At 41.2% G+C, this 22,496-nt stretch overlaps 1 protein-coding gene across 6 annotated transcripts in view; it reads right to left on the bottom strand.

Annotated features, from left to right (window-relative positions):
* col14a1b (collagen, type XIV, alpha 1b) overlaps positions 1-22,496 on the bottom strand; it is a 174,370-nt gene that overhangs the window by 129,898 nt on the left and 21,976 nt on the right. For 5 of the 6 annotated variants that reach the window (XM_019350851.2, XM_019350853.2, XM_019350850.2 and 2 more), the window contains one exon: positions 21,844-21,927. The exons of the other annotated variant lie outside the window; for it this stretch is intronic. In XM_019350851.2, coding sequence (XP_019206396.1) covers positions 21,844-21,927 — 84 coding nt within the window. The remainder of the gene's footprint in view (positions 1-21,843; positions 21,928-22,496) is intronic. 6 annotated transcript variants of the gene reach the window in all.

Here is a 22,496-nt window from a genome sequence, read left to right as displayed (position 1 = left end):
ATACTGAGGAAAATACTCTATACTGCTTTCAGTACCACAGGGAAGAAAAGGGATTTTATATATAATTAGAGGAGCATATTAAAATTAACCAATTATAACACTTAATGTGTCTGATAAAGTGGAAAATATTGCGCTAACACCACATTAATGCTTGTTGAAACAGAAGATTTACACATTTAAGCTTTTAGTGACGGGAGGGCCCGTGTGCAGGGGAGCGGCATAAGACACAAAAACATTCAAATAATATCAGAGCATAGATGCTGATTTCCTGCAGCCAAAAGTGCCGTTACCTGTGTGAGAGGGTGGAGTGCACAGGTAGGTGTATGTGCTGGCTAGCTTGTTTGGCACGCTGCATCCTTGGAGACGTAGGTAACGTCTGCTTGGTGCTCATCTAACAGATTAATAAAATACTAGAATTTCACTCATTAAAACTGAAGCAAAGGCTTTTCAGTGAGCTGTTAGCAGAATTAACTACTCTGCAAGTCACATAATTGTCAGATAATTGCATCATAAATGCATTAAAAGTCTGTTTCTGTGACTTCTGTTAACCGAGGTGGAAAAAAAATGCGGTGTCACGAAAGAGGAAATGTAATATTGAGATAAAAACGTTCGTTTTCTGCAGTAGAGGTCATTAAAACATGAAAGGGTGAGATGCAATGAGATTCTGGGAGGGCAGACCCCCTGTTTCCTAGGAAGACTAAAGAGTTTCCACAAGTCTTTGAAGAAATCGATCATTATCATCAAAACTTTCAGAAACCCTGAAAACGTGAGTTCCAACATGTGCTGCGTTTAACTCGAGCACCAGATTTTCTAAGACTGCCATAAAGTACTTTCATTTAAACTGCAACTAACAGCATATGTTTTGTTATAAAACATCCAATGCTGTGGAAAAGATGCACAGTGGCATAAATACCACCCACAGATAAAGAAAATGGTTCCAGTTAAATGCACAGGAAATCGAACAGCGCACATCCTGTCCTGCCAGCACAGTTTGACTGACAGTCTTGATCGACTGACTGCAGGAAGGAAGACCCAGAGTGATGAGTGCAACACAGCAAAGATTAAAAAAGGAACTAGCCAGTTTCAATCTAATTAGCAGACTTATTAGTGAGTAAACGTTCACATTCTGGTAGATTTTTCCACCTAGAGTATAAATCCTCACAAACCGGAGGGCAAGAAGACACACTGTGATTTGCACAGGAAATATTATCTCAGGGTTACTCGTACATCTTCATTTTTCTTCCTTTTTCAGAGTCAAGAATCTAACTCCAGCCTCCACCGCCGCAGCATTAAACGCTCCGTGGCAGATGAATCAGCACTTGGCTGCAACCCATTTTCAGAAAAGATAAAACTGACAGCAAGTCAATCAGGACAAATCAATGAACTGTTTCAAATCAAGACCCCCCCACCACCACCACCACCACACACACACACACACACACACACACACACACAGACGAGCACAGAACTGTGGTAATTACACCTGTCAGGGCTGACTGAGCCAAATTGTGCATAACTACTACATAATTACTTTTTTGGGGAATCAGCATAGAAGTTGAAGATCCCACACTGTAGCCTTTGTAAGGTGTGTCAGTCGGCCTTCAGCTCATGACACCACATGGCTTATTTGTTCAGCCATGACTGTATATCCCTGGATTCAACCTGCTCCAGTGTCTCTGGCTTCAAAAACAACCCACAGCTGCCCACTGCCCTCTCCACAGTCTACAGTCCAGACACACAACCTGCAGTCGTTGTACGATATGTTCTCGTTACGATGTCTGAAAATGACATTACAATCTTCTGTTGTAGTTCCGGTGCTAACAGCTGAGCTTAGGTTGCACTGAAGCACAAAGAGACACACAATGAGTCGCACATCTTTAGACTTAAAGACTTTAAGACTAAATTAAGGTTTCTACGGTTTCCAGTTCTCCTTCATTACCTGCGGTTAAAGTACCCGGACTTTCCAGAACAATTAAAGCTGCTAGGCAGGTTCATGGACTCCTGTAGGAGTTCATGTTTTTGTGTGCTGCAGTCGGGCTTGGCCTGAAGTGACAGCACGCAGACGCTTGCTGAGTAATATGAAAATATTAACATCACACGGTCCACTTCCAGCGTTTTTTCCTTCTCATCCCTGTGATGCATTCACAGTGCAGAGGTAAATAAAGTTTCAGTCACAGCAGTTCAGCATCTAACTCTGAGCTGTAGAAACATGACTTTAACCTCTGCTCGTCACCACTCTGACGCAGTACCTGCAGGCTGTGGTCATTTTACTAGAATAACTCAACTTCTCTTCATTTTATCTTCCTGTTATGACATTTTTAAAAGTGGTTCAAATATTAACCATTCAAACAAAGGCACACGAAGAAGGGCTGTTTCGTTTAGACGCACCATTTCCTCTGTCACTGTGGGCATTGTGGCTCTATGGGTTGGGCTATGTTCAACCTCCACTGCAGACACTGACGGAAGTGAGCATTCGCACAAACTGGGGCAAAAAGAGCAAGCTCCAAAAACACGACACATAAATCTACAAACACCTCATTAACACTGAAACGTCAAAAGTCTAGAATGGTTATTATCTGTGTTCAGAAACATTTAAAGTATATGAACAGTAAGACAAAAAGCTGTTTGTCAAACAGTGTTGGCACAGTTTGATTTCCACTTCAGTTCCCTCAGCAGAAAGAGTCAAGCTCAATTTCAGTGTTACCTGAAGATAAAATAGTGTTACAGTTGATCTAATCTCATCATAAGGTGATAGTGAACTTTCCTCACTGTGCACAGGTTGAACAGGTGACAACACACCTGTCACCAAAGTGCTGCTGCGACTTATTGTTGACATTAACTTCACGGGTACGTTGCCACCACCGGGGACTAAATTCACACAAAGCTGTAAAAGGTACTGTGTGTGTGCAGACGTGAGAAGCACAGACAGCATAAGACAGAAGATAAGAGACCAAGAGGAAGAAAACCTGAAGCTCTTTAATGAGCACCGTCACAAGACTGAGAAACTGAAACCATAGGAAGTCCCACGGGCTTACACACATACACACACCGAGCTGCACACACTCGGCAGCAGCAGAAAGAGCAAAACTGAGAAGTACAGTGACAGAGTGTGTGTGTGTGTGTGTGTGTGTGTGTGTGAGAGAGCGTGAGACAGCCGGGCAGAGAGAGAGACAGGCAGCACTGAGTCGCTGTGGCTTCGAGTGCAGCTGTTTTTCCAACAAGCCGGAAGTCTCACTTCCGTTTTCTGAATTTTTTTTCAACTACAAAGTAAAAAAAGAAAAAGAGAGAAAGTAAAAACTGCACAAAAATCCTTCGACTGGTCACAATAATAAACGTTACATCCAATATGTTTCATGTATAAATAACACAGATGGTGAATGTGTGTCAGTGTGGTTGTTCTTTTCTTTCTTCCTCTTTAAGATAAAAAAATACTTTCACACCCTGCAGTGACACCACGTAGAGGAAACGCTTCAGACATTTTATGAATGCTAAAATATATAAAGCATCACTTTTATGAGGAAAAAAGTTCTATTTTTATGGTAGTTTCACTTCAGTGGGGAGAGAACAAAAAATTAATTCAATAAAAGTTGAAATTATTATTTGATCCCAAAACAAAATGTGACTTTGTGCTTGGTAGAGCGCGCAGTGACAGTGTTTCTTGTAGTTGGTCACCAGGTTTGCACAGACCACAGTCGGGGTTTTGACCCGCTCCTCTTTACAGAAACTCTCTAAATAAACCTTTAGCTTCCTTGGCTGCTGCTTGGCAGCTCGAAGCTTCAGCTCCTTCACACGTTTCCTGCAGGGCTGCCGTCTGTAGACTGAGTAGCCACTCCACGACCTTCATGTGCTTCTTTGGCCACTACGTTATTGCCTTGGCGGTATTTTGGATCACTGTCATGCTGGAAGCCTGATCCATGAGCCATCTTCTTAATGAGAGGAGTTTCTCGACCATGATTTTAATGGTGCATGACCCCATCCATCGGATCCTCAATGTGGTGAAATCGTTCTGTACCAGCAGAAAAACAGCCCCAAAGCACAATGACTCCACCTTCATGCTTCACTGTTGGGGAAGACATTCTCTGGGTCATACTCAGCATTTGTCTTCCGCCAGACGAGTTGATGCCAGAGTTCACTGTTGGTTTCCTCTGACCACGGCACTTCCTCCCAGACTTCCTCCAAATCATTTACTCGTTCAGCTGCTCAGTTTCTCTCTCCACTAAAACGAAACTATCATGAAATTAAAGATGATTTATTCCTGTGAAAGTATACACACTCCCGTATCACAACTGTCTTTCTTCCCCCCCTGAAGCAAGCACCTTTAAGCTAAAGGGCACCTCTTATATTTTTCAGTCATTTTCTGGCATTGGTGTACACTTCCATTGATTTCAGACAAAGCTGGAAACACTGAGGGGAGAGGGTGAGTGAGCAGCAGCACCAAGGCCAGTTTATGTTAAACAAGGACTGAACCGGGGAATCGTGGACAGCTTCACCTCTCAGACTCTACAGCTTCATTAGGTCTGAGAGTGAAATGTGGAAGCAGAAATTGGGCCTCGAGCCTTTGTTTCCTTGTTGGAACGGCGGCGTGTGAATCAGTGTTTGTGTGACCAGGACAAACAGATTAGCTTCATTAGTCTTTGCAGTAGGAAGCTGCACTCAGAGCTCAGCCGACAAAAGGAGCATCGTTAACTGCTTTAGTTCCAGTTATCTTCATGGTGTACATGTTTATGGCTGCACTTCTGAAAACAGTGGTTGAGTCAGTGGTTATAATATTAAAATATCCTTAAACTGTCACTTTGACGTCCTCAAAGTTTGAGATAAAGAAAATTAACTGAATGATCACCAGTGTTTGGACTTCCATTCAAATACTGGGCTCTAATTAAGTTTTACCCACTGTGCTAACTTACATATGACAAATAAAACTGAAACACTACTAATACTTGGGAATAATGATGTAATTGTACAAATACTGTAGCAACATCAGCAGCTATAAACAGATCCAAGTGCATCTGACACAGGTGCTCAAAGTCACAGCTGGTTTTATAATCCCTGTAGCAACAGCTCGTTTCTGCAGGTCCAACGTGTTCAAATCTATTTTTATTAAGGAGAAGTTGTGGCCACTGATGTCATTTTCAACACACACAAAAAAGGAAATTAGATGAGCTGTGTGTCAAACAAGTGACGTGGGGAGAAAATAAGAGGAAGCAGAGAAAGGCGGACAGACAGTGGAGAAAATGTGTTATTATTCAAACAAGCACACAAGGTTGAATATGAATCATCTGCCAGTCAAACAGAGAGAAGGTAAAGAGCCTCATCATCGAGGAATATGTGAAGAAAAGTGACGGCAAAAGGGAGAAAACACAGAAGAAAGAAAGCCGGCAAGAGAAAGGTTAAAGGATAAAATGCTGGGTACCAATCCAGTGAGAAAAGGTTCAGGAAATATACAGAAGACGGAGGAAGGAACAGGTGGGCAAAGATAAGAGCAGCAGAGGTTTAAAGGCAGTAATAGTGTGACGTGACGGTGAAAGAAGAGGTGATAATGAGAGAGGGAAGAAAAGGAGGATAAAAGAGAACATTTGAGCCAAAGCATGAAGACAACAAATAATAAAGCAGCACAAACTGAACAGGACTCGACACCTCCGGGGTTTGAACCCTAATGAGACAAAAACAGAGCGAGTCAGAGAGCGAGACGAAAGATGTAGAAAGAAGTGGATGAAGTGTCTTTTGAATCTAGGAAAGAACAAACCGACAGTCAGTGCAAAAAAACCCAGAGGGAGAGACGTGCTGACTGGATATTTACAGCATGGAAACAGAAACTGAAGCAAACAAACAAAAAAGGGAGAAAATCATTAGAGAAATTGACAGATACGCTACTCTGTATTCCCACGGTGGAGACGCCAAGACGGAGAAGAGGCTGTACTGGAGCCATGCATGGGCGTTTTAGACTCAATGAAACGGATACACAAAAGTTAATAGTGATCAATATATATGGATAAGAAATGTAATAAACAAACGAGATCGTGTTCTTGCTCGTTTCTCAGCTTGCAGCCTTTTATTGCAAATCTGTGCAAAGATTTTTGCTCCCTCGTTTTCCTCTTTCAGAGTACCAGATGTCAAAACCCACACCAAGCATTTCCATGCAGCTGGCTCAGTGATGGAGCCGTCCTCTGGTCCTTTCCCTGTTCCTCCATCTGCGTCCCTTCATTTCTCTCTCAGATCTAAATGAGGTTGTCACAGTGTCAAATAGAAGGCGATGGAGCTTCATCTGCACTGAACCCACATCACCACCACCCTCCTCTCCCTCTCTCCCTCACTCTCCCTTTCCAATTTCACTAAATCAACATCTCTTCTCCTCTGGCCTTCCAAGAGCCCTCCACATTTGATGTATTGGGTCATCATTCATCTTTAGTTGTGGCACTGCTGTTGTTGTTAAAGCTGCTGTGTGAGTCCTCTGCATGTAGGGCCTGTTGGAGGACGCTGTGTGCTGAAGTTATCTCAGCCTCCAATTCCAGACTTATTAATGGCTAATGAATCATGTGCACACGCTTTACAACAAGAGGGAAGTAAGAATAATTACACCCATGTGGCATAATTACTTAGCCTTAAGTACAGTGCAGCTTTTAGAATTTATGCAATTATCTCATATGGAACATATTCCCATATGAAACCTATCAGCATAACTGTATATTAGTTTTAAATCAGACTCAAGCAGATAGTAGAAGGACTTTAATGATCACATGCAGAATACCTTGCAGGCTTTAAACCTTTGTCTCAGAGGGCCATTCACAGCTCTGTCCATCTGCAAAGCCTAACCAGAGTGGTGCACACCTGGCTGGTGCACACCTGGCTGGTGCACACCTGGCTGGTTCAAAAATTCAACTTTTAAAAATATAATTTGCTGAACTTACATGAAATGTCCCAACTGTTTTGAGAGGGATTTTTTTAAAATCAGCTGATGTGTGATGTTTGCTGAAGATGTCTCAAAGTCTGACCCAAAATGCAGGGAAATTAAATTATTTTGTAAAATTAAAGGTTTTACTGGGCAGATGCAGGCTAAACTGGGTAGTTAGCAGTATTATGGTGCAGAGCAGACTGGTATCCATCATCACTGCCAGGTTAGGTACTGGGAAGCAGCAGATACATTATAAGACAAAGACACATCATTGAAATAACTCTGAACTGGAATGTATGGACGTTTGTTACCAGTATTACTCTTTCATAAAGGCTAATGGTTTATAATGGCTAAGGGTTAAAAAATATCCATAATTCTCTCGTAACATGAGCCCTTATATTTTAAAATGCATTAATCCACAAACAGCACTGGACTTCAACAGCACAGGTCAGCCAATCACAGCCTCTTCACATTATAAAAACACAGAAATGATTATGTAGCTCAATTCTAAGTGACTCATTTCCTCCCACTGCACTGCTACACAGGATCTTAGGCTTCCCCACCTGCAAACCCCACGTCTCCACCCTGATTACACTCTTACAGATCCAAAGAGGCCAGCTCTTTCTACATGCTGATGTAAAAACTGATCAATCACCGTAAAACTAACGTTTATTTTTCCAACCTTTAAGAGATGAATCATCTTGATTAAAACTCTGCTCACATACACATATTTTGAGTGCACGAGTATATAAATGACAGGAAAAAAAACATCACATATTTCTGACCTGTTTGCTTTTGTTATTCTCATATCTGATACAGCTTTTTATCTAAATCAGGAAGCTGCTCATTTCTGACTGTAAAGCAGTCGTGCGAGTAAAATAACAAGCCCCACCCAGTCCAACTCACTGGACCCTTTACACCAGCTTCATGTAACCCCTCCCCTCGGTAAGAACAAACGCTTCCAGAGATTCATCAACACTGAAAACACACACAAAGCTTTCCCAAATCCGACTGTGACGGGGAACATTACAGGCTGATTTTCTGTTCCTGTGCCCAGAAATAAAATCAAATGAAAACATGAACAAATCCACATCAACATGTCAGAGTATTGACATATGCAACAGTGCAGATCCATATCGAAACAGTCCGTGTGCAGCTGTTTGATGCCACAGACGACTCACTTTTCATGCTGTTTACCCAAGCCTGACTATCCGTCCACACCGACTGTCTCACTTTGGATCATCGATGCAGAGGATTGATCTGCCCAGAAAAATACAAGTTATACCAAGTGTATCATCTGAAAATTTGCAAAGCTTGGTTCACGTAGTTTATGTGGGAAAAAGTGTCTCAAGTTACCTCACTCGACTCAAAAGGGTTTTGACTCAAGATGCCAAACACTGAAACACCGAAGCTTCATGTCTTACCCACTTGTATGAATTTTTGTTTTAACATTTAATGTCTCCTTTGAATTTGGATTTTTCTTCTGACATCCAGATTATACCAAATGAGATAAAACAGTCTGATCAGTTAATTTGTGCATTCATGCAAAAACAATCTCTAACCAAGTGCATCCATCAGTCATTCAATGCTGCAAAGACTGTAAAGATCAAGCAAAAAGATGCAGAGTCATAAAAACGATGCACCAAAAGACAGAGTTTCATAAAAGGTTTGTCTAAAGCTAATTTCTGCAGACTGCAGATTTATTTGTTTTAACTTGTCGATTCAAATTGTGTTAAGGCTTCAATCCATGCATCACACAAACAGCTGCAGGCACTCTTTGTCTCTAACTCTCTATTGTGTTTGTTTTTTTGTAGAATTCTTAATTAAATTATCTGAAAAATACCAAAAGAAGTCATAAAAGTCATGCGCTCAAGTTTTGGTGAGTGAAGTTATTTTTCTCTTGCTAACCACAAATTAGGAGGCATCTGTGTCTTTGTGTTGCATCGTTACTGTTTATGGATGCAACTTGCAGGCTTGCTCACATTTCCCATCCGCCTCACACTCAGCATCACATTCAAATATGTTCTGGCTCCTGAAAAAGCCACACAGAGGCCAAAAAACAAGGCTTCGAAACAGAACCCAGACAAATGGGTCTATGGATTCATTACATCTCCAATCATAATTTAAAAAGCTCGAAAATCAGGCAAAAGAGCAAAAATTAAGGAGGAAATCTTGCCTTCACCTTATTATATATTTGAATATAATAAATCCGAATTATAAGCAGAAAAGCTGCATGTTGAGTTCTGAACAAAGAAGAGAAAATACTGCTCATAAAACGCCTGCTGGATCGATACATGTTAGAAAAGTACATAATTCATTAAGTATGACTGAATTTTCTGTCACACGTTCTTTACTTTGTCCTTCACAGACACACAGACACACGTGTTATGTGATGTCAAAATTCCTGTCCATCTTGTTGTGACATCGTCTAATTATGGCAGCCAAACAAATGTGGCAGGAATTACAGCTCAGTAAATGGGTCAAGCTGGTCCATGCCACACGTTCAAAGTCTCTGAGACTAAAGCAAAATATGAAATGTCCAGTTAGAAAAGAAAAGGAGTAAAGTATTTGGGATAACTGGGTAGAGGTAAATAGATTCAGTGATTCCATTAAATCTACCATTTAGAACTGATCCTATTACAAAAACTGACATGAAGTCAGACAGAAAATTGTAAGTGAACTAACTTTAGACGGGAAATTATCAACAGCATTAAAATGTAATTGCTGCATTGGTGCAGACATACGCACTTATTTCAGGGAGGCTGCAGCACCATGCAAAGCACTGGCCAAACCATAATGAGTCATTAAAGTCGGGTGTCCTGTTCAAGGACACTGTGCGTGTGGAGCCAGGAAAGAAGCACTACACATTTCATAAAACACCCAATCTGCCTCCTGAAGTAAAATATTCTGCTGTCCAAGCATCTTCCACATTCACCATTTATCAGCATGCAGGTTTAACTTGAATTTTTAAAGCAAACACTTAGATTTCTGTAAGTGGTGCAGGTTTGTTAGCATTGCTGATGTATGCAGGAAAGCTTGTGGAAGATGGATGCACTAACAAATCCACAATTGTTTTAACTGTGACATATTTTCCCTTCAAGGATGTCTTCTGCTGTCCTGCTACACTGGGCTTGCTTTAAAGCAGTCCTTTTTCATTCATGGTTTCAGAAAACAGAGTTTTATTTATATCACACCAAATCACAACAACAGTTGCTTCAAGGCTCTTTATATTGTAAGACAAAGACCCTACAACACTATCAAAGATCTCAACAATCACATGACCCCCTATGAGCAAGCGCTTTGGTGACTGTGGGAAGGAAAAACTCCTTTAAACAGGAAGAAACCTCCAGAAGAACCAGGCTCAGGGAGGGGCAGGGCCATCTGCTGCGACTCGTTTTGGGGTGAGGGAAGGAAGACAGGATAAAGACACGCTTAAATGATTAAATGCAGAGAGGTGTATAAATATAGTAAATGAAGAAGAAACACTCAATGCATCATGGGAATCCTCCAGCAGCCTACACCTATTGCAGCATAACTAAGGGAGGATTCAGGGTCACCTGGTCCAGCCCTAACTATATGCTTTAGCAAAAAGGAAAGTTTGAAGCCTAATCTTGAAAGTAGAGATAGTGTCTGTCTCCCGAATCCAAACTGGAAGCTGGTTCCACAGAAGCTGAAGGCTCTGCTTCCCATTCACTCTAGGAGGAAAACAGATGTCAAGCTTGGCCTAACCTGGATACAACCGTTTTCAGATGTGACAATGTTGATGTTTGCACAGTTTCCAAGCCTTAAGGCAGCACATCACATTAGGAATGTGACCAAGAGGTTGTTTCTTTGTCTTTTTCTGCATAACGGGGGATGTGAACCCTGAATCCATCCCCCACTTTGAGACCGTCAACAGATTGGTTCTAATCTGATGGCCTAAGGTAGAAACAACCCTTAAATGAGGTAAAATGCAGTAAATTAAATGTGCCTGTGCTCATTCCTTAAATAAAAACTCAGATTTAGGAGTGTTGCTTTGACACACTGGAGGAGATTCAGTTTGTATCACTTACAAGTCCAAAAATGTGATTTCAGATGAGCTACTGGAAGGCAGAACTGTGGGAGAGGTGTAGCTATAGCTGAACCTTTGGATCATATCTCACATATACACAAATAAATCATGTTTTACATTACAGAGAACAGTTAACTTGCATACAATAACTGCTAGCTGCTACACTGCTATGATACCTAGTGAGGACTCCTAGCTTAAGATGCAAGCACTTAAATGTCCTTCTTAACAATGGAGCAGATTATTCATCTGCAGAAACTTTCAAGTCTCTGCAAGTTCATTTTGATTGTCAGTGTAGCTGTAGTGAAACAAACTGAACTAATGGCTACACGCATGAACGAAAACCAAGTTAAAAGGTGCCATTTTTCTTATACAAAGGTAAGCAGTACTGTGTGTGTGATTTATGGTTTATTGAATCTGGTTTATTGGTATTTGCCCTTCTGCTAATCTCCCATCCTTTCAGGAGATTAGCTTCACAAACTGTAGATAAGGAATGCAGGAACACACACACACACACACACACACACACACACACACCTTCCTGTCACTATTCTGTGGACAGGTGAGTAGACTCAGGTGAGTAGACTAAAGCAACAAGACAGTGATGTAAGTCAGACTGACAGTGTTTGCTCATTCAGCTGGATCACTGAACCATGGATGTGAATAATTTGGATTCCAACTGAGTGAGATAGTGTATCAGGATATAAGGCTGATATAATAAAGACAGAGTATATTTTCATGCAGCTACTTTGTTGCCAAAATCTAAAAGCACAGTTAAAACACAGAAGTCAGTGCACAGACACGTTTGAAAGTTTTAACCACTTTAGTTTTCTTTAAAGAATTTAGAGTGTAAATTGTCTGAAATTCACTAAAGTAGAAGCACAAACGCTTCTTTCCATCCCAGAATGATGCAAAGAACTAACAACCAGCAGCCAACATAAGGGCCTTCAGACAATAAACTGTGCCATGGCAACTGGCATGAGTCATACTGTTTATCCACTCTTCAAAAGAAATCTCTGGGTGTGTGTCAAGACTGTACCTGTGTTTGTGAAGCCTGTTTGTTCTGCGAGCGAATAGAAAAGGCCTCGGCAGCTTGGACAGCAAAAAGAGAGCGTGCACATGGCTCAGAACAGAATGTTATTATCAGCATGTGACATGTGTTCGTTTTCACATGTTCAGGCAAAGCAAAGTCCGACTGGCAGCTGCTGAAGTGGCAGCGTGAACTATGTTACCTGTCAGATGTCACAGTTTGGTTGTTTTCAGTTTTGGTCACTTTAGTAAAAGAGTGCTGTTCTGTCAGATTGGTGATAAAACACCAGTGCGCAGCTCACAGCTCCGGGGTGTTTCGGGGCCGGTGTTTAGGCTCCTGCGTTGCTCCCTCAGTCAGTGCCTTAAAGCTTCATTGTCTGTGTGTCCTCAGAAGACAGAAGTACTTTTACTGTCACACGTGTAACTGCCTCCTGGTACTTTCAACAGGAGACGAGCCTCAACATAAAAACTTGGCCTGGCTGCTGCAGGTGAGATAAAGGTGAGACATGTGCACACAGTTTTCAGGAGGGAGCCACCTATCACAGATGTTTCACAGCTAAGGCACACCCGTAATTACCAACAGAGTTTCTAAAAAATGTGCCCAAGTCTGGTCGTCAGAGGAAAAGCAAGCGTCCGTATGGCTGCGTTAGACTTTAACTTCACAGAAGACTGGAAAAGACGGCAAAGCTGAAAACATAAGAACACGGTCACTCTCATTTTTATATTAAAAGGAAAAAGCGAGACATTTTAGTTATAATGTAACCGACAATAACAACAACAGGTTCTTACAAATATACGGTGCTGTGGCTTATACAATAAAACATGTAGAGTATAGCTGAGTGTTCTCCACTCCATGAACACATTATTACTAGAACATAAACGGCCGTCCTCACACACGGACCCTGAATTCAGTTTCTCATATTGTTTGAACTATGACATCGGTTTTGTCACAATCCCCACCCTCTGTGCGCCTCGGGGGTTACTGGGACATTGCTGTAATAAATCTTTTAACAACCACCCTAAAGGTGGCAGCAGGCCAAGCGTGGAAATCACTACAAGAGCCGGTCACAGTGACACACAGCACCAACTAAAGTTTAACACTCTTCTTGGCCGCAAAGAGACTGAAACCACGCAACCAAACCACAATCACACCTTTCACAAAATAACACCTCTGAATTAATAACTTAACAACTTGTAAATAAAATAATAATAAAAATGTGTGTTTGCAGATAGTTTTTCTCCTCAAAGAAAGAAAGAAAGAAAGTATACTTCATTGATCCCTGTGGGGAAACTCCTCTCTGCATTTAACCCATCCACTCAGTGAAGCAGTGGGCAGCAGTGTAGGGACGGTACCTTGCTCAGGGGTACCTCAGGGTAGCCGTTCAGTGGATTCGAACCACCACCCTTCTCGATCATGGGGCCACCACTCTACCTACTGAGCTATCCCTGCAAAGCCATCAGAACTGACAGTATTTGACTGTATTCACTGCAAATACTGACCCGTCTGTATTATCTTTGTTTTTTTCAGCATTTAAAGTGAAGAAAAGACAAAAAAGAAAAGCAAGTGAATCAATAAATTCAACTGTCAGGAATATAAAGTAGAGCTGAGTTCATTAAAGCATCTGGATTATTGTGGGAGGCAGTGCTTCACCAAACTCTTCATTCCTCTTCAGATTTACACCGACCGAACAGAAAGTGGACGCAGCCGTCACAAAGTAGATACGTCTTCAAACTGAGACGCAGGCTACGTGTAATATATGCACAGCAGCAGTAACTTCATTATTTATTTAAACCGTCTGATGGTTTTATGTAATGTTATTAACCTAAATGCTGCTTCTACACGGCGGACGGCTGAGCTGCATCCGAACAACCATCGGGGAACAACATGGAACCGGCAAGGAAGAGCAGACGTTAGAGGGATCATTACAAAATGTTTTAAACACAGTTTTATTTTCAGTAGTAGAATACTACTCATACTGCAAAGCATTATAAGAGCAACAAAGAGGAAAGGGGAAATGTATGTGCTGACCTGCAGGGACACCTGTGGGTGCCACCTGGGCGCTCTGACACCGAAGCAGCAGATTAGATGAGTTATAGCGCGGTCGTGTCAGATTACACTCCACATCCATCACACGACGGAGGACAGATGAGATGAGAGTTAAATGCACACAAAACATTTATCTGATGAGCTGGAATTACCTGGAAGCTCAGACACGCAGAAACTCGGCAAGCCGACAAACTGTTGCAGGTCAAGTTGATAAAAACAGACTCAAAGTCAACGTAACGCTTTCTCATCGTGCTGTATTCTCAGAGGCTTCCCTAACACACTGCACACAGAGGAGAGACTATTTCAAAAAGAAAAAGATTTTTTTCTTTTAATTCTCAGTGTCTTTAAAAAGGTGCATAGCTGGAGGCTTTCTCTAAAGTCAGCATTTGGTGAGAGCGCTTTTACTCACAACCATGAAAGAAGAGCTGGATATCACTTTTATACAAACCTGCGATGGCTGCAAGATACAGAGGAAAAAACCCATCAATATTAAACAACCCACCATCTCCGAGGAAGGCTTGAAATGAGGACCATACTATAATAACTCCCTCTTAAAGGATATTTCTATAATTATCCTTCTTCAGAGTAATTAAGCCCAAACCTTCAGGAAAGAAGCTGCAGTTCCTCAAACGGCCACCTGAGGGTCACTCAGAGAAGGATATTTACAGCCTGGTTTAAAAACTAACATGAAATAAGAACTATAGCTCTTATTTCTGCATTCATAACAACTGTACAGCAGCTGTGTATTTTTAATGCATCAGATATCTGCTGAGGTTTTGATTGCAAACAGAAACCTCAGTGTTATTATTATTATCTGAATTAGATGGGTGAACATTGGAGAAGTATGCCGTGCTTCAGGAAGTGTTTTCTTAGTAACCGCTGTTATAATTGTTTCTGCTGTGAAGTTAATTAAAACCACCTTCTGTCAAAGACCAACTGCAAACTCTTTAAGGCAATCGCTGAGGCGTACAGGGCCGAGTACGAAATACTGAAGGTTTCGATTTTCCTCCAAGACATGTAGAGCTGCCAGTCTTAGAAGGAAGTAAGACCTGTTCTGTGACCACCTAGGGGACCCGTGCAGAGCCAAGCGTGAAGACGAGAAGACCTACAAAACAACACCAGCAGATGAACAAGCAGCCAAAGCTTCAGACTGACAGCCTTGCAAGCAGACAGCTGTTAAAGGTCTCATCAGCAACAAGGCAGGAGCCCAAGAACAGGCCTGTGAGGCTATAGCTGAGGTATTCAGCAAGTGTGGGCAAGGAGGAGAGCGTCAGCTGTGAGCATGAAAAAGCAGAACGAGAGAGAGAGAGGTGAAGCTGCGGGAAAAGAGGGAGAAAAGGGTGGAGGGAAACAAAAATGGTGCCGAGATGGGTGAAAAGAGAGGAAGGAAAACATTTCAGTCCAAGAAACTGAAGTCACCATATACGTACACCGAGTAGTACTGAGAATGTGATCTGCAGGTTTTATTATAATTACCAGAGGGAGCATACATATCTATGCAGTATTGATTACAGCAGTCAGAAAGAAGAAGAAAACAAATGCTCCATGTTTTCAGCTTCTGAATGCTTGTTTGCGCCTGGTGGCCATGTTTTTACAAAGGTGACTACAGGTGTGGGTTTCATGTCTGTAAAGGAGGCACTCTTACTAGATACAGTGATGATTAAGGGTCATAGTTCAGATATAAAGAGAAGAACAGGGTGGTTAAGGAGAACAGGGAGGGGACAAAGAGAAAGAAAAAAATAAGCCAAAAAGTGGCAAAGGACCAGAAATCGAACAGAGTAATGAGAAAAAGAGATGAGAGAGAAATAACTGCTCCACCAGAGATAGCACTCGGCAAAGAAAAAGTGGAGGGCTGATGAAAAGGAGAGGTGGAGGTGATGATTGTGGAGTTTTCAAGGATTGTGTGAGAGTTTGGAGGGAGGGGGTGAAGAAGTTGTTTGTGATTTGGAGTCGTATAAAAAGCTCAGTGTTTTTAATCAGCGCTTGGCTCTTCTCTACCCCCACAACCCCCACCCTCACCCACACCCACAGCGAGTTAGAGCAGATGACACACAAACCTGACACACACCTGAGAGACACACAAACACACACGACTGATTCTACAAAATTCAAGTAAATCCAGGTACAGATGCGTTAATGGGCAACATGTTCTTGTGGAGGGGGGCATCACACGTGACACAATAGTGAAACTCCTCCCACTCATCACACAGCTCATAGATGCACGTTCAGTTGCACTGGGTAAGCATGATTTTTCATCATGCAGGCTGGTGTTCTCATGAATTACTCCACCACCACCTGTCCTACACCAAAATGTGGAATCGGTCCCTCTTTAAACAAAGTGACTGTTGTCTCTCAGCATCAGATATTGCTGAGCAACAAGATGCAAATGATACGGGCCACGTTGTGCATAAAAAAACAAAAATCCTGTCCATGTACACAAACAAACTACTCCACAAAACGCCACACGCACAGGCTAATTATGAATATTTACTTTGAATGTTCAGCATTTCAGATTTATGGTTTCTTATTTGTTTTGCAGCAGCAGAAGGCAGCATCTAACCGGTACAAATTTATTCTGCAGCAGGAAAACAAACTTACAGTGACAAAAACAACAAGAAGCCCTGCAACAGATGGTCTGGCCCCCACAGAGCCCTGATCTCAACATCATGGAGTCTGGAACTACATGAAGAGACGGAGGACATGGAGACAGACTAAACCCACAGAAGCACTGAAGTACGCTCTCCAAGATGATGAACAGCTTACCTGCCAAGCACCTTGAGAAATACAACAAATATTGATTTATGTTTTAGTGCATGTTGAATGAATTCAATTGATAAATACCTACTAATTCTGAAAGCAGCCCCACTATCCTACCATTTCTATGAACTAAAGATGCTGAAAAAAGTCCTTTGACATTAAATAATGAATAAAATCAAAGATAAATCAGGAGAATTACATGAAGACATGGAAAACATTCAAACAACCAGTATTTAAATATGGGTCAAGTAGGTCTGTTACACAAGCACTGAACCAAAGGATGACTGAGTCTTACATTTTATGCAGGATTAAAACTACAAACTCCATCTGACCACCCCCGACCCCGACCTCCACCACCTCATCCTTCCATGTCCATACATGCAAAGGCTGAGTTAGACCAGCAACAAGACACCCACAGAGAACGAGTGAGAGCAGACATGGCGTTAAGTTGTTAACAGCACAGAAAGAAGGAGCTGGAGTGGAAGTGGGTTGCCAGTTGGCTGCAGATGTTTAGTGACTGCGACTGGGGTAAAGCAACTTAAATACTGAAATTTGCCGGGTGGATGTGGAGCTGATGACACTGTGAACTGTTGATCTGCCTGGAATAAACCTGAGTTTGATCATATAACAAAGAAAATGTAAAGGAACTGAATTAAAAAGGTCAAAACCAGAGTGCAGTATGATGCTGAGAAGCTGCTGATTCTACCCAGCTCACGATACAGTTTGATAAAAAGTAGACTAGATAGGATCAGCACTGAGGGCACTTCACCATGACGACACACAAATGTCAGTTATATTAGGCGTATTAGCAGCATCTACTGACTATAAAAGTCGCCTCGCAGTCAGCAGATGTGCCATTTCACTGAGACGATCAACCATAAAAATCCTGAGAAATTTAAATCGACACAGAAGACAAAAACAAACATTTCCACCAGCTCAGACATTTTGGTTTTAAGAGAAAAAGCTGAGCTCTTATCAAAAAACTGGAAAATATATTCAGAAGTAATAAATTCACAGCTCCCAGCAACCTTAAACTGCACTAAAACATGAAACTGTGACAGCGACTGTACTAGAAGAGAAAGAATGATCAGTTTAATTTGCTCATTTCTGCTGGGACTTAAATCAGATAAGTGATTATAAGAGGTGAGAGTGGAGGAGGACTACATGAAGGAAGTTTTGGGGAAAGTGCGTTCACTGCAGCTGTACTGCAGGTTTATGTAAACTCTCACTCATTACCAGAAAAAACAAACCCAACTATTACAAATGATCAAATGAGCATAAAGACTGATGGCATATAAATGTAGAGTTGGTTTGTCAGTGTCTGTATTCATGAGTCTGGCTTGCAGCTCTTAGTAAGCATACATAAACAGACAAAACAGCCAGGCTGCACTTAATGCTTAAAAGACGTTTTTATGCTGACAGAAGCTTAATTGATTTAATTGTGATAAGTGACTCATTAAGTCAAATTTAAAAGGTCAGAATGATTGTTAGCATTTCATTTGCACATAAACCAGACGCATTTGGACTTTTCTGCCTGTTTTCTGCTACTTTGAGCTTTAATTTCTTCTGCGTATCTGAAGCTGTGTTGAATTGCGAGGTTAAGCAGGATACTCCAGACAGCTTCTTTCCCAGCAATGTTTTTCAGTGTTTTATAGGGAATTCTGTGGTGTTCCCAGGTTGGCAGGACAGCTTCTCCTAACCCTGGGTCTCCATTGGGAAGCACCCGGGACATCAGATGCCCGAACCACCACAGCTGGTTCGCTCCTTCAGCATCTTTGTTGTCAGCCTCTATCCTACCGCCCTGCAGACTCATATTTGGTGCTGGTACCTGTGACCTCCTTTTCTCACTGACCACAGGTGAGGATTAGAACACGGATCACCTCGATCAGCTCAGTTTGCTCCTCGCTACAATCGCTTGGTAAATTTTGTAGTTGCATAAATTAACAAAACTGTAACTGTAACTTCCTTTAATGACCCAAACAGTAACTACTCTTGCCGGACCCGAGGACATGCTGCACCATGGCATCTTTGGCAAACACCATCGACTCTTACTCTACTTACTCCCACCTCACTCTCACTCCTATACTAATGACCTGCCTCCTCCACTGAGAGCTCCTACTGATGGTAAACTGCAGGAGAAGCTGACAAAGAGGTCGTAGGTGAGATACAGAAAGAAAAAGAGTAAAGCCAAAAACACACAAACGAGAACCTGCATCAACCCGACTGCTCGTGGAATAATGTGACACACTTTCCAAAACACCGTATGAATTACAGTAACTCTTCTCTCCCATCTTATTTTAACATAAGGATGAGGTGAGAATTCAAACTGGCAACATGACGGATGCAGAAAGAAGAAAATGAAGAATCACAATTTCGCAGCACTAAGTAATCTGAGAAAAGCAATTTGTTGGCTGTACTTAACATCTTTGTTCCTCACCATCTCCACGTATCACTAACTTCACAGAACAGTCACAGTCTACAAAGTCACCTGCCAAACAACAAGGGTTCTCACGCTTTACATCAGTCACATTTGCATCACACGATCACTTTAACCAGCATACTGTCCAAGTGTTGAAGCAGCTGTCCTCACTGATTTCCCATCTTTCAGAGCCTAAATGTCCCAATAACCTCAGTGGTTTAATTTACAGCATAAATATTACACTTTCCTTTTTTTGTGCAGCTCTTCTGACTCACAATCCATCACAGTTCACAACAAAACAACAAATTTGACCTTGAGCACAGTTTGAGTGAAGACTCACTGAGTGGTCATTACACAGACAGCAGCTACAGCCCGGGGTGTAAGAACAGCGGCCTCAGGTACAGGATGAACTGGGAGGGCTCGTATGAGATAAACCAGTATTGTGTGAATCATGCTGAACAGAAATTGGCACAACAGCACCGCTGTAAGCTACGGGAGTTTTAACACCTTTTCCTCTTTTCATGGTCTGTAACAAACAAACCAACAATAGTGGCTGTAAACCCTTAATAACACCGAGCTTTTAATTCTGTGGTACTAAACGCGGGTGTATGACAATCAGCATCAGATGTTAAACCTTTGCATGTGCTGCTGCATCAGTTTAAATTCTCCATGAGAACGATTAAGATCTTCTCAAGTCTTAATCTATGATTCTCAAACAACACGAGTTACAAGATGAGAAAACCAAGAACTGAATTAAACCTTAGACAAAACCCCAAAAAACAACAAACAGTTCAGCAAAGCTTTCCTGACAGTGCTGAGGGAAGAATAAAAAGTCCAGCAGATGAATTCATGGAAAAGGATGAAGTAATAAAGTTAGAGCTCGTTGCAAATTATTTTTCCTTCTTCTGTACAGATTCAGTTTTACCTGCTCCAAAAAATGTGACAGAGATAAAATGCACAAAGTGGTTAAGCATAGATTTAACTGTCCAAAAAAAAAAAAGAAAAGAAAGATAAAGAAAGAAACGTCAAGTGTTTTTCTCCATTGTTACAACTCTGAAAGCAAAAGCTGTAATTTGGGTTTTAAACTGGTGTCTAACCGGCTGCCACAAGTCTCACCCCACCATCATTAACACCATTCCTTCAGTTCAGGTCTTCAAAACACAAAACCAATCGCACAAATGTTCAAATCACGTTTTGAAAAGCTGCAAAGGAACACAGCAAAATATCAGGTTTCACAGCAAAGGAGAGATTCTGCAGGATTTAAAGAACAATGCTCACCGAGTTCCACTGAAAATAGGTTTATTGCATCTGTTGTTTAGCAGCGTTCACACATCCAGACATTTTGTTTCTATTTTTTGTGTCAGACCACAAAAAAATAAATAAAAAAATTATATAGATAGATATATATATATATATATATATATATATATATATATATATATATAGATATATATATATATATATATAGATATATATAGATATATATATATATAGATATATATATATATATATATATATATATATATATATATATATATATATATATATATATAGATATATATATCTATATATATATATACATATATATATATATAGATATATATATCTATATATATATATACATATATATATATATATATATATATATATATATATAGGCTTTCTGTTACATTTGATCCAACTAGTGTGCAGACTTTTTCCATTTTTGCAGTCCTATTATATTTTGTCGACTTCATTGTGCTAAACACATTCACAGCATAGCACTCACAGGAAAAAGAAAAGAAAAGATACTCATTATTTCATCACAATACAGCAGGAATACAAACACATTTTCAAAATGAGAAAAAGATTTGAAGAACAGTTCTGATATATTCTGAGGTAGAAATTTAAATTACAGCTCTAACAAAACTGAGTTTCCTGCATTTTGCTGTACATAAAGAAATTAAAGATTTTTTCCTTTTTGTGGCATCTGATTGTTTGCCTCAGCATGCGCCACTTACCAAAAATTACAATTGGCTTGTTTACCGCACTCCTCTCTCCATTCATTTCCTGTTTGTTGGAGGCTCTTGCTTAAATTCCCATTTTTGTGCCATTTCATTTCCTTTCCCTCCATTTCCTTGGGTATGTCTCACTGACAATCACTGTGCAATTTGCAGAAGTATTACATTCACAGAACAGTAATCTTGACACATCGTGAAACGGCGGTGTCGTTGAAACGGACGGATCAGGATTTATCCGGTGACTCAGCCACAGCACCACTGTGGCAAAAATCAGAGCCCTCTGCAGCTTCACACTTACCTGCTGTTGTGTCAGTCGGTCTTTGTTCTCAGTCAAAATCTTCAGCTACTAAAAACGAAGCTTCCTGCATGAAATCAGTTTAAAACTGCCAGAAGAGGAGCAGCTGCAAGGTCGGAGACGACATCTTCCATTGATATGAAATCTTGATCCTGAATCTGTTACAAGATACTTTGAAAACTGCTCTTCTTCAAACTTGTTCTTGAGGAACGGCAGGTTGTCTTCCTGTAACGGTATTTCAGCGAATCATCTTCTGTCACTGCACCTTACTCGAGACTTTCAGCAGACGGCTGTATCTTTATCATTTCACTGTGTCTGTTCACCTGGGTCATCTCCCGTCTCCCTGCTGAAGACCTTACCTTCTGAGATCTCATTGTTCTCCTGTGTGACGCTGCTGTTTTTTCTCCCGTGGGATGGAGCCATTTCAACAGCCGATTGCTGAGCTGGAAGAAATAACACATGATGCAAAAAACAACATTAACGAATGGTAGGACTCGATGCGTGCGTCGACATATGACAACATGTGTTAAATAATACACACAACCTTCGCAGCAGCCAGTCATTCAAATGCAAGTGTTTATCTGATAATCAGCAGGTGTGAGCTCCTCTATAAAAGCAGAGGTTTGCTTGTCTGGAGCATCCAGCTGTGTGCTTCCTCAGGCGTGGACATTTTATTACATTCAACCCAAGGTCAGGCTGCAAAATGCTCAGAGAAACTGAGAGCTACATGTCAGACTCTAAGGTTCTCAGCTAGCATGTTAAATGTTCATGACAGCACAATTAGAAAAAGACTGAACAGGTCATGGCCTGTCGGGAAGGGTTCCCAAGAGAAAGCCGGTTCTCTCTAAAAGAACACGCCACATTTGCAAAGCTGCATCTGAACAACCCACAAGACCGAGCAATGCTCTCTGGACAGACGAGTCCGACGTGGGGTAGAGTTTGGTTATAATGAGCAACATCAGCACCGGTGAAAACCAAACACAGCACATCAGAGTTTCAGTGCAACAACAGA

This window comes from Oreochromis niloticus, linkage group LG22, assembly GCF_001858045.2.
Source record: "Oreochromis niloticus isolate F11D_XX linkage group LG22, O_niloticus_UMD_NMBU, whole genome shotgun sequence".
Taxonomy (NCBI): domain Eukaryota; kingdom Metazoa; phylum Chordata; class Actinopteri; order Cichliformes; family Cichlidae; genus Oreochromis; species Oreochromis niloticus.
This window is presented reverse-complemented; position numbering and strand designations above follow the sequence as displayed.